We start from the raw sequence: 13,950 nt of genomic DNA on the forward strand, positions 1-13,950 counted from the left end.
AGAAGATATTTCACCTAGGATAAAAACCAAGTTACACAGCAATGTACACCTGAAATTTATATAATGTTATAAACCAATGTTACTGCAATAAAAAAACCAAGATAACTACATATGTATATGTATGTAAGTTTTATACACACATGTACATCTACATCTTTATGAAAGAAACATCTAGAGAACAAATAAAAAATCTCAATAAAAGGGTTAGAAGACAAATGTAAGGGAATTTCCTAAATAACAAAAAGACCAGAAGGTGAAAAGTAAAGGGCAAGAAAACCAGAGGACTAGACCAGGAGGTCCGCTGGATAAACGGCAAAAATTCTCAAAAGACAGAACAGAGAAGACGGAGGAGGAAATCAACGGAACAGCTCAGGAAAACGGGCAGAGTCTCCAGACTGAAAGGACTCGCCAAGCACACACCAAGCACCATGGTTAAGAGCAGACCCAGACCAGGGCACACTGTTAAGTAGCTGAAAAACACTGGGGACACAGAGAGGATTCTATAACCTTCCAAAGACTGAAAACAGGTCACATAAAAGAATCCAGAATTAGAATGCTTTGTACCTCTGAAGAAATACTGGAAGCTAGAAAGCAATGCAAAACAGTGCCTTCCAAATTCTGAAGGGAAATAATTTCTAATCTATACCAAAACCATCATTAAAGTGTGGGGGTAAATTAAAGACATCTGCAGACGTGCAAGACCTCAAATATTTAACTTCACATTCACCCTTTCCCAGGAAGCTACTACAGCAGATACTACACCAAAATGAGAGAATAAACCAAAATAAGAGAATAAATGAAGAGTGTCCAAGAGGAAGACACAGGATTCAGGGAACGGGCTCCAACACAAAAGAGAAGTGAAGAATTCCCAAGACAATAATGAAAGAGATTCTGGCATGAGAGGTGTGTAGCATGTGGAGAGGGCACCAGTGCAGTGGCTCTGGGAGATAACTCATTAAGCAGATAAAATTAAGAGACTGACGCACCTGAACAACCTGAAAGAAGATTTAGACAGTTACTGAGGAGACTGGGGTTGAACCAGTAATAAGCTCAGAAGAAAACAAGGGAACAAAGATAGACAATCACCTGCTCCAGGAAAAGGAGAAAGTTGCATAGAACTAGGAGAAAAAGGTTACTATGTGGCTTAGCTGTTAAAAGCATTTTATAGTCCTAATAATAGCACTAAATATTCAGTGAATCAAAATTATGATCTAAGTCTATTGTGTGGATAAAAGGATGTAAAAGATATAATTCTGAGTTGGGGATAGGAAGAGGGAAGAGAGCTGAATTTCTCTTCCATAATGAAAAATCAATACATAATGGCTAAAACTGAAGCATCAAGAAATATCAATACCAGTATGTTGTTTAGAAAAATGGTGGTTAAATACCAAAAAAATCAGCTAAAAAATATGTAAATGGTGGCCTCTGGGAAGAGGCAAACAGGAGTCAGGCAAGAGAGCAGGAGCCTGCTGTTTTAGTAACACTGGGTGGAACCTGTTGACCGAGCGGCTCTCACCCTGACAGCACACTGTAATTATACTGCTAACCTGACACTCATTCCAGGTCAAGCGCGTCAGAATCGCCAGAGTTGGGGCCCAGGTACAAGCGGTTTTGAAAAGGTCTCTGAATGTTTCTGATGCAGAGAAAGAGCTGAGAACTACAGTTTTAAACTATATGCATGGTTACTTGCATCTAAATGAAGCAACATTTAGAAAACACATATATGTTCATAAAACATACACATGAAACAAAGTAGGTGCTCAAGAAATAATACATCAGATGCCCAGTTCTCCTTTTTCATTAGAAACTTGCAAAATGGTAATTTAAGACTTTTTACACATGCTTTGTGGGAAAAGAAAATATCACACACCTTCATATGTTAACACAGAGAACTGCATATTTGATTTAGAGGCATTAAATAGTACTAATTTTTACAAAGACCAAACTAGTCTGTGCCATACTCTGATTTGCCCATTGCATACAGGCTCCCCATTTCATTTCTGAAGATCAGTATGTTCTGGATAATTTAATTTTTTAGGGGGATGATACTGCATGTGCCATCAAAAGCAAACAAACAAAAAAACCCTTCTATTCCACTGTTATCCTGGGTGTCAGAATATTGAAATCTAGAATTAAATTCTGATACGTAACTAAGTAAATACATTTCCAATTATGCATATGGCGTTTTTTAAAATCAGCATCCAACACTCATTCTAAATAGCACTCTGGAAATAGCAGGCACATACAATGAACGGTATTCTTGAGATTATAAAAGCTAGTATCAAATAATGTCCAATTAAATTGAGAGAAATTAACAGATGGCTAAAATATTCTAAATGCATGCTAGATTCTATTAAGCAATACACTTGACCTGGCGTGTCAACAAATTCTGCCACAAACTGTAGCAAGTGATTCAGCTCCATGGACAACGACAGAATGCTTCTTTCGGATTCTGTGAAGATACAAAATGCCTGGACTCTTCTGGTTTTACAAGTTTAACTGAGGTAGCCAATAAACCTTTTCCGTCAGCAGCCTCCCGCCCCCTCAAAAAGATTAAAATCACACACATAATTTAAGAAAGTACGCAGCTAGTTTTCCTAAAAACAAAAGTTGTAATCTTAAACTTGACAAAATGGGTAGCAGGAAATAAGCTGAAAAATTTAGGGTGGGTTAAATGCTCTTGGAATTCAGACTTTAACAAGTGAAACCAAACATGAAAATTAGATGGGAAACATATGCTTGGGGTCAGCTCTCTTGGCTACCAGATATTTCCATTACTCTCTTGAAATAAACCTACTAATGTTTGCTTCTCCATCTAATTATGTGAACACTCACAACAGAAACAGTTTTAAGTGGCAGATCTCAGCATGTTTCTGAACACATTGTTCACTAATGAAATCTCCCAACCACATACAAAGGACTTCAAAGATTCTGTTTTCATTTTCCTGTAAGTTCCTATAGTTTGAATTGTGATTTCCAACTTCAAAGTGTTTCACTGCTGGCATTCTTTGTACAATCATTGAAAACCACCGCTTCAATAGCAAACTATAAAACAAAGGCTTTTCAAGTTAGATCCCTGTTACTTATTTCAGCATTCAGGGCCCATCTTTTTTTACTTATTGTCACAGATTAAAAAAAAAATTAAGTGCATCTAAAACAATTTATGCCGATATTCAATGACCGTAACTGTATAACATGGGATGGAAATTTAACTTAAACTATAGCAGCTCAGTGTGTAGAAGGGGGAAGAGTCTGAAAACTGGAAAATAAAATTCGCCCATATACGTCTACCTCTATAAAAGAAAATGATTCTGGGTTAGATAACAAAAATAAACCTCCCACCAGAGATCTTGGAAATCTTGAATTTTTTTTTCCTGCAGGAGGATTTATTATTTTCCACTGAGTGTCCATTCATGCGTTTTCTTCTTGTTTCTATTCATAGCACCAGATCCTGACTAGCATGCACAACCTCAAAAGAAAAGAAAGACTAAATACAAACTGTAAAATTAAATAAAATAAAGCAAAATAAAAGGCACATGTTAAGATTGGTTACCTCAGGATGGTGCCATAATGTGTAACGTGCAACAGCGCTCACGGAACTCACCTTATACGCAACGCTATTGGAGGAGTCCACAATGATGAACAGGGGCTTCCTTGTGAAAGGGTAGAGGTCTCCAGGGTGAAGGCTGGGAAAGCAACAACAGCGACAATGAATAATCGTATAACTATACCCGCGAAGCCTCAGAAATCTTATTCTTCAGTGTGATCTGCTCACATCTCCCTCCCATCATAGCACTGAGAGAAAAACAAAGATTAATTAAGCAAAACACAAAAAAATGACTGCATTTACTGGAATAGACAACTTAGCAGTTTTATTTGGGAAAAATATTCAGAGATTATTATTATTCAAGAATAGTCAAGCTAAAAAGAAGTCTACATATTTATAGATGAAGTAAATATACCAATGGAAATCTCAGAAGGCAGCTTTTAGGTACTTTAATATTTAAAAGCTCCTTCTAAGAACGTTTTGAAAATACGATGTAATAACACAACCAGATTTGTATTTGAATGAGTCTTTCAAAATCTATCTCTATTTTAAAGATTTTTAATATTTCAAGCTACATCTTAATATTGCAGACAATAAGCAGGGGCTCCCTTTTTACTGGTCTTTATGTCTCCTCTGGACATCTGCATCAGAATCATCAGGGTACTTGTTAAACATGGATTCTCTGGCGCACAGAAGATCTACTGAACTGAAGTCCAGCAACACGCGTTGGAGAGCCACTGCTTAAGAACGTCACAGTTTCGGTAGGCGTGCTCCTTCCCATGGCTTAGTGGACAATGTGTGTGTGTATAAATATTAATGGAAATGTCAATATAAATATATAAAATCATGTGTCAAAAGGCAATGTCATCAAACCTTGAAATATATTTCAAATACAAACTTTCTTAATACAAATCATTTACAACTAAGGTCAACGACAGCACCAACATATGGCTTGGGGGACCGTTAACTATTATACATATAATTTGAAACATCTCCCTCTCTGCCCTTCCTTCCCCATTTCCTTTAAGATGAACAGTTGATTTTTATGTAAGGGGCTATTAGAAATGCAGTTTCAAACAATCCAGTTTCCTTTATAACCAGACTGCTATGTTTCAGCTAGAGAAATTCTAGAGCCAATAATGGCCCAAGCAGTGAATTATACTTGTGAGTTATACTTAGAAAAAGAGCAAACTGTCCTGGATGAAATCTACTTGAAATCATATAACCAACTTCATTTATACTTTGTCAAACTGACAGAACCTTATATTGAAAAGTTTGTACTGATGTTAACATGTATCATGCCCTGACATATTGTTTATCTATGCATATATTTACAGTCTCCTGCAACTTGAATGTAATTTTTACTGACATATCCCCAGTGACTGAATGGTATCTGACATATAATAGAAACTCGATGAAAATTTTAAAAATAAATATCAGCCAAAAATTCTTTTCATTTTTTTGAGGAAGATTAGTCCTGAGCTAACATCTGCTGCCAATCCTCCTCTTTTTGCTGAGGAAGACTGGCCCTGAGCTAACATCTGTGCCCATCTTCCTCTATTTTATATGTGGGACGCCTACCACAGCATGGCTTGCCAAGTGGTGCCATGTCCGCACCCAGGATCTGAACCGGCGAACCCTGGGCCACCAAAGCAGAACGTGCGCACTTAACCGCTGCACCACCAGGCTTGCCCCCCAAAATTCTAATTCCCTAGTATAGTCAGAGCCTGAAATATTGCTGGAATCCAAATAAGTGTTATCAATGGTAGTCTGAGGGAACATTTTTAGTACCAGGAAAAAAGTCCCCATTTCACTTAATATTTTAGGAGAGAACTATAATTTTAACAATAGAAGGAGATACCAGAATACATACCAGTGCATTTCCTTGTGGGATTGATTTCGTTTATGGATGGCATCTCCATTTATAATATCCCGGTTACTATTAGTAAGTACCCCTCCAAAATCATAAGGACCTATAAAAACAAAGGGAAGAATCCTAGACTTCAACTGGAGAGTAACATTGATCTGATATTCAAATACAAAGGTATTGTGTGAATCTCTCATTGATAGCAGTGGAAGACAATTACAAAACATTTTAACTACTTTAAAATTTACAGTCTAGTTTAATGCAGTATTTAAATGACTTCAGCATGTTGCCTGTTTCAATATTTTAAAAAATCATTTAATTATTCATCAGTTCTTCAAACAGAATATAATGAGAAATGAAATAAGAATTTACTGCATCCCATTACTCTGGATAATAAAAGGTATGGAGATCCAGGGTGTTCAAAATGATCTTTATATTTCAAGCAAAATTAAAATCTCAAGTTTAACAAATTTAAGAAAGTTGCAGAATGAAGTCCTCATAACTTCTTTCCTTTTTTTTTTTCTTGAGGAAGATGAGCCCTGAGCTAATACCCACTGCCAATCCTCCTCTTTTTTGCTGAGTAACACTGGCCCTGAGCTAGCATCCGTGCCCACCTTCCTCTACTTTATATGTGGGACACCTGCCACAGCATGGCTTGAAAAGCGATGCATAGGTCTGCATCCAGGATCAGAACCAGTGAACCCCAGGCTGCCAAAGCAGAACATGAGAACTTAACCACTGCACCACTGAGCCAGCCCCAATAATTTCTTTAATATAATTTTAAGTGAGCCACTAATTGTAAAATCCAGGGAAAATTTTCAGTGGAACTCAAAAATTACCATTGACAAAAACTCGAAAGAAAAAACTTCCAAAACTTAAAAGAATTGCCAAATTTCATATGTGAAAAAATCCATTATTATTACTATCATATCAACCACTGCAGTTCTGGTTTTGAAGTAAGCCTTTGAAGTAACTTATCAGTTAGTTCAACTCTTATCTACATGGAATAGTAACTGCAGGATGTTAAGAATAACCTCTCTCAAAGGACCACTCAGTAACTACGGTACTTTGAAAAAAGTAAGTAAAACAAGAGGTCAGTAAGTTAAGCAGGGGCCCACAAAATGATTCAACAGTATATATGTTATAGGACATGGAAATAATTATTTATAAATAAAAATACTAACTTTATTACAAAAAAAATTAAAGAAGTTCATGATTTCACAATTTTGCATCACTTTTAATGTTGTGTTATATTTTACCCCTTAAAAAAATCACTTCAATGAAAAGACTTTGAGATTTATTTTGTGTTGTTTTCATTCGAACACTTAAGAGGATTTGTAGGTCATGCAAGGAAGATGGCAGGGACATGCACTGTATAAAGGAATGCAGATTTCAACAAACAGATGAGGAGGAAATGTTAAGGATGTTTAAGAAACTTTTTTTTGTCCAAACAAAGATTTAATTGCCTTATTTTACATCCAAGTTACTCATCTCTTCTGATCAATTTCATATATTCTGGACAGTTTTTTAAATTCTGAAATAGCATCCCAATATTTTACAGGTTGAATCCATAAAAACTAAAGAGAGGACAGAAAACAAAATCATGACAAGGACTTGAACTTTCACAGTTATAAAACTGCACTGATTTCTACAAAGACTTTCAGCCCCAATGAAGCCGCTGACCAGATTCCCTAATGCAGTGAAAGCTCAGAAAAAGTCAATGATGTGAAGCTGATGACTAGGCTTGGTTACATACACACATATATATAACGTGATTTTGGCCAATTGGACAGTAAAGTACGCATTTAGGATGTGAATTTGCTGATAATTTGTGAACTTCATCATACAATATTTCAGCAAATAAAACAGACTGGGGTATCTACAAGATTGCCAATTCAACAAATAGACCAGGTTTCTAATTTGGAAGTCTTTCTAGAAGCTTGAGATGGTCTGTGGGCTAAGGGCCACTGTCTCGTAGAAAATGAAGAGAATTCAAGCCCTGCTCACAATGGGGAGCATTCCTTTACTGTACCTTCACTATCAGAACGACCTGTGGGGAAAACGCCAGTGGCTGACAGGTAAATCAGAAGCACACTATTGGCAGGCAGCTCCTGAAATGGAAGAAAATCACATATACAAAACAACAAACAGGGAAAATAACAGTTTTACTTAAAGCTCACGATACTACAAAGTAGTGGGAAAAACAAGAAGCTAATTTAACATATTATTGTCTTCTCCAAGAGAAGAGTCACTCTTGTTGGTTCCAACTTATACCTGTCTACACAGCAAAGATTCATTACTAATCTATAATCTGTAACCATTGCCAAAAGTTTTGAAGACATTCTCTGCTTCAAAACCCCCATCATTTAGAGAATGTTCTCTGAATAACTTGAAATGGAGCAGTAAAGATCCTTACTATAGGTATAAAAGACAAAGTCCCATGCATGGCTTTCTCTGTATAAACTTTGGGAGGAAGTCCCTACTTCTCATAGCTCCTTCAGATGACCAAAATGTTCCCCAGAGCTGTTTGCATATATTATAAGCTTATGCAACCTGCTCCTGTTTTTTAGTTCTGCATTAAAGTAGTTACGCCTAAAGTAGTTTAGTATAAAAATCTGGAGGAAGGAGAATGATAGTCAATATCCTCATTAATTAATGGTAAGAAATATTCATAACATCACGAGCAATTTCCATTCCAAAAGTAGCTATGATTAGGATATTCTAAAGGGAGTTTTCGTTTTCATGTTTTACCTAAATTCTTGACTCAGATATTCGAAGAGAAGAGTGACTCTCAGATTCTACTTAGGGCACACTTTCCCCATACAGTAAAAAGTACTGGGTCATATATACCTTAAAAGATGCTGCTAAGAACGTGTAGAGTTGGCTGAAGGTTGGTTTGTACAGCAGATACTTGTGGGGGTTTTCTCGTCTGGTAGGCTTGTCAGCTGATTCCTATATTTACACACAGAAAACAAGACACACAAGCTGTATTTGACAGATGAATTATCAATGCTTATTTTTTCTATCCTCTTCATCAAATATCTTGTTTTTGCTCAGCATTACTGTTACACTCATCTATTTCTCCTATGTGTCATCAAGAGAATTCTTCATTCGCACTCCTGGCATTTGCTGAACCATACATTCCATGAGGAGCAGGAGCAGCACGAGTGTTAGCAAAACTGCAAATGTAAGAAGATCACCTGCATTCCTGGCTTATTCATCTGGGAAGCTAAATTCATTGGCTCCCTTTCCAGGGCTTGTAACATCCGGAACATGTCAACAGTTAGTTCACTGAACTTAACCTGCAAGGAAAACAAACCTGACCGTTAACGTGGTACTCAGACCTTGAAGTCTTTAATTGTATTATTACTCTTGACATTCATGTGTACTTTATGACTCTGGGTGTTTTATTCTCCAGTATTTTATTATGAAAAATTTCAAATGACAGAAAATTGAAAGAATTATACAGTGACACTTGTATGCTCATTATCTAGATCCTATAACATTAACATTTTTCTATATTTGCTTTATCACGTTATCTATCTATATATCTATCAATCTATCAATTTCCTCAGGTATTTTTACAAACAAAAAGTAGTCATGTAAACACAGAGATCTATATTAGGTCCTATAAAATATGCTAACTTTTGGCAGAACAGCCAGGCTGAAAACAGCTATGGCCTACATTTTATAACCTGTCCCTTATGTTTTGGCACTATAGAATGATACTACAGTATCCTTTTCTACTCTGAATAATACTTCTATAGAACTTTAGGAAGGCAATATTTTAATTTACAGTAAAATGTTTTATTTTAGAAATTTGCAAATTAATGGCTATAAAAGCAAAAATTGGAGAACTAGAAAAAGTTAACAAAAATGATTGGTGTAAGGGAAGGACCCAAAATTTAAATTTGTGCAAATAATGCGTATTAAAAACGTATTCTCTGGTGACTTTTCCAATATACCATAATTTCCAGTACATTAAATCCTCATCATATGGGACTGTTCTGTCATGAAAAAATAGCTGAAATTTGCTTTTGACAAATGTACTTAAAAATAATTCCTCCCCACTTTTTGCCTGATTGTAAAAGTAATACACAGATTTAGAAAGTTGTAAGAAAGAAAATAAAAATCATCTATAATTCTGCTATTCAGAGATAAATCTTTTATGATATTGGTAAGTTTCTTGCTAGTCTTTTTCCTGCGCATATATGTATATAGACATTTTAACATATATGAAATAATTCTGTTTACAAAGTTCCATAATAAGTTTATTTTCTCTTACCATATCACAAGTATCTTCCTTTGTGATTAAAAATTCTTTCTAAACCATTTAAATGTCTGTAATATAGTCCATATATGGACACAGCATAATTTAATTAACCATTTCCTCACAAATGGATGTTAGGATATTTACAGGGAAATAATAATTCTGTAATAATCAAAAGCACTATTTTTCCAAGTGCATTTTAAGCATAATTCCTCCACAATTCTTTACCTGGTTATTACAATTACCAATAATGAGCGCATCGGCCAGAGACAACTGCCCCACGATCATGCCCTGTTCCAGCAATGGGGCTCCTGTCTCAGCAAGGCGATTAGACGTGATCACAATGGTGTTGTCATCATTTAATACCATTACGGGGTCCGCCTGTGGAAAAAAGCAATAAATAATGGACAGCCAAGATGAAATGTCAATATAAGAAATTATTCCTTCCTCTTGACATATACACATGATAAAAATGTATACCACATAGGCATTTACTTGTCCATCATTATGAGAACCTTTCTGGTCAAAAAACTGACCTCAATGAAAGCTGCTACTTCTTGAAGCACCAAGTTCCATTCCACCTGATCTTCAGTATTAAAGCGGTGAGTGTAATCTTCAATTTCATCGGACAATTCCTGATTTTAAAATACCACAAAGAAAAATGGTTATGGAAAAAAACATAAAAATAGATTGCTATAGTGTATCATATTCCTGGCAGAAATTGATATAGTTAAGAAGTTTGATTATTATCAATATACAGTCCCAATTATAGCCCAAAACAAAGAATGAAAACTACATGGATTTGCTTCAAAAATCAAAAACTCCAGAATGACACACATCAATAAGATCTTCGGAGAGATCCACAGTAACCCGGGCCTACTCACTGCTATTATCAACTATCAATTTATTAATAGAAAACTCTTGTGGGGCCAGCCTGGTGGCGCAGCGGTTAACTGTGCACGTTCCGCTTTGGCGGCCTGGGGTCCGTTGGTTCGGATCCCAGGTGCGGACATGGCACTGCTTGGCAAGCCATGCTGTGGTAGGCGTCCCACATATAAAGTAGAGGAAGATGGGCACAGATGTTAGCTCAGGGCCAGTCTTCCTCAGCAAAAAGAGGAGGATTGGCAGATGGTTAGCTCAGGGCTGATTTTCCTCAAAAAAAAAGAAAAAGAAAAGAGAACTCTTGTAACAGTTACAAATAAATACTGTTTAGCTGATTTTCTTTGGATTTATATCATCCTGTTTTTTGGAAATAGTCTTATTAACAACCGGAGGTGGAAGACGACAGAGAAGGACTTGTCAAAATTAGCATGTTATACTTGAATACCAAAAATTAAGAAGTATGCCATTGAAACCACAAACTGAATACTGAGTGCCACTAGAACGCAGGATGCAACAATTATAGTTATTAAGTGGATCCTGAATGCAGTTAACTCTTAATTATCTGAGTTAATGAAGTTACCCAGGTTAATGAAGGACAGAGACATGCAGACATACTAAAGGGACGGAAAAACCAAAATTCATTCACAATACCTTTGTAAAACATTATATACTTTTTTTGACCTGACCTTTCAATTATTTTCTCTTAAACTAAATATTTTAACTTTCATTTGCATTTCCTAACCATCCACTGATGTGGATGATAAAATGTAAAACATGCTGAAGAGATAAAAGCAAGGAACTAAGATAATTATCTCTGATTAGTGAGTGTTTGAAATATGAAGAGAATTGGAAAATTTTGTTATCATTACCCTTGTCATAAGCTACCATATTCTGAATGTTGTAATAATTTAGATATATCAAAAATTATTTTTACCTGAATCTATTTTTATTTATTTATTTTTTTGAGGAAGATTAGCCCTGAGCTAACATCTGTGCCCATCTTCCTCTACTTTATATGTGAGACGCCTGCCACAGCATGGCTTGATAAGCAGTGCACAGGTCTACACCTGAGATCTGAACCAGTGAACCCCAGGCCGCTGAAGCAGAACGTGTGAACTTAACCACTGTGCCACCAGGCTGGTCCAAAATCTATTTCTAAAAAACAAAATTACCCATACACAATCAGCGATTAGGATTTTGATTATTTTAAAGGACACTTACCTTCACCAGATCCTTCACAACATCCATTTTGTTGAGAAGAAGACAAACTACTATAAACCTCGCATAGTATCGTAGCTTCTTAACTACCAACTCAGGTCTACGGTAGATAAATGGAAAATTACTCATTAGATTAAAAAAGGAAAGATGCTTTTTGATTTTTCCAACTTTCTGATAGCTTTTAAGCTCTTTTGATCCTATTTGGCACAGTTATAAACATTTCTGCACATAACTTACACTCTTTTAACACATTTCTTACTCACTGATTCATTATGTTGTTCACTCATATATTCAATCACTGAACAAACATCTAGAACTTCGATGCATCAGACCTGATGCTACGTGCTGAAAGCAGAATGACAAACAACAAACAACTATGGACACGGCCCCTTCTTCACAGCTCTTACAAAAAGAAAAGTACTAAAAATGTTGACAAGATCAATACTTAAAATACAGTGGAATAATTATAACGATAAGAGAAATAAAGGATGCTATTTGAGCCTAAAGGACTGGATCTTGGGTGCCAGAAGGCTTCCTAGAAAGTAATGTTTAAATCAAGACTACAAGGAAGAGTAGAAGACGACAGGCAGGAAAATAGGAGGTGGAAAGAGGTCCCGGAAGAACATTCTTTGTTTTGAAATCTTACTTTTCTGACATTAATATAATCAAGCCAGTTTTCTTACACTTACTGTTTGTATGCCGTATCTTTTTCTATCACTCTACTTTCAAGCAGCTGTGCCTTTTTATTTTAATGCATCTTTTGTAGACTGTGTATAGTTAGGTCTTGCTTTTTCAACCACTTTGACAATCTCTGCTTTGTCCACTCAGGTACTTGGACCATTTACACTTAACGATATTGTTACTTTGGGTGGGTGGGTGTGTGTCTCCCACCTTGCTATTTGTTTTCCAATTGCCCCTTCTGTGCCTGTGTTCCTCTATTGCTCCTTTCTTGCTTTCTTTTGTTAATGAAATATACTGTAGTGTCCCACTTTACATCCCCTGTTGGCTTCTTACTTATATCTCCTCATTATTGTTCTTTTAGTGGTTGCTAGGAGCAGCAATACGCATCCTTATCAAAGACTATTTCCAACCAATTTCGCGTCCTTTCATACCTGATCCTTTATGCTTATCCCTTATCAATTCAACCCTGACAGTCCCAATTTCCACTTCCTACATTACAAATATAATAACCTTACAACAGTATATTCTTGACATTTTCCATAATAGAATTTTTTAAAAATCCTCTTTGATCCATGAATTATTTAGAAATGTGTCCACTAATTGACTAATTTATTGACTTTTAAAAACTATGTTTTCATTCTTAATTTTTAATAAAATGGCCCGAAGGTTAGAAACATATACTCGAAGTTATCAAAACCTGTTTTGTGGCAAGTATAAGTCAATTTCATACAAGTTTAATATCAGCTCGAAAATGATGTACATTCACTTATTGTTGCATGCAATTTTATGCACATTAGAACAACTTTTTAATTATGCTACTGAAATCTTATAATTTGTCTTCTTGATAAATTATTAAGTATGGTATATTAAAAATTTCCATGTATATTAGACCGTTTCTCAATTTCCCCCTGAAAATATGCCATCTTTTGCTTTCTTTATTATAATGCTACACTATTGGGCATATACAAGTTTAAGATTTTTATACTTTCCTGAGTTGCTCCTTTTTATCTTTATGAAGTAAACCTCTATCCTTAATAACATTTTCTGCCTTAAATATAAATAATGTACAGATAAATACAGCAGCATTTCTTCCCCTTAGTGTCTGTCTCATTTATGTTTTTCTGTGTACCTTATATCTTAGGAGGATATCTTGTAAACAGCATATTATTGGATTTTTCTTAAAAATGCATACTGATAATCTTTGACCTAGGAAGTTTAGATCACTCTCATTTACTGTGATTACCAATGTGCTTGGACTTGTTTCTACTTTATCTTGTGCCAATCATACTTTTTAGTATACATTCCTTTTCTACCTTTTATTGTAATGATCATAATTTTACTATTCACGTCCCTCCCCCTTCTACCTATTTCGAAGTTACACATTCTCCTTATGTTCTTTAAAATATTTTTCTTAATATTTTAACAAGAAAACTTCACTTGTTCTAAGCTTCTTCTGAATAATAAATGGATCTTATTAGTGTGATC

The 13,950-nt window shown here is 35.6% G+C and overlaps 1 protein-coding gene across 4 annotated transcripts in view; it reads right to left on the reverse strand.

The window, feature by feature from the left end:
* Positions 1-13,950, reverse strand: part of SCAI (suppressor of cancer cell invasion) — a 143,496-nt gene that overhangs the window by 29,228 nt on the left and 100,318 nt on the right. For all 4 annotated transcript variants that reach the window (XR_011432649.1, XM_023628855.2, XM_023628854.2 and 1 more), the window contains 8 exons: positions 11,788-11,884; positions 10,221-10,319; positions 9,913-10,065; positions 8,615-8,716; positions 8,265-8,366; positions 7,447-7,525; positions 5,421-5,520; positions 3,605-3,686 (listed from right to left, as the gene is read on the reverse strand). Coding sequence is in view for 3 of the 4 variants with exons in the window: in XM_023628855.2 (XP_023484623.1) it covers positions 3,605-3,686; positions 5,421-5,520; positions 7,447-7,525; positions 8,265-8,366; positions 8,615-8,716; positions 9,913-10,065; positions 10,221-10,319; positions 11,788-11,884 (814 nt within the window). In the remaining variant the exon portion in view is untranslated. The remainder of the gene's footprint in view (positions 1-3,604; positions 3,687-5,420; positions 5,521-7,446; positions 7,526-8,264; positions 8,367-8,614; positions 8,717-9,912; positions 10,066-10,220; positions 10,320-11,787; positions 11,885-13,950) is intronic.

Source organism: Equus caballus, chromosome 25 (assembly GCF_041296265.1).
Source record: "Equus caballus isolate H_3958 breed thoroughbred chromosome 25, TB-T2T, whole genome shotgun sequence".
Classification (NCBI taxonomy): Eukaryota; Metazoa; Chordata; class Mammalia; order Perissodactyla; family Equidae; genus Equus; species Equus caballus.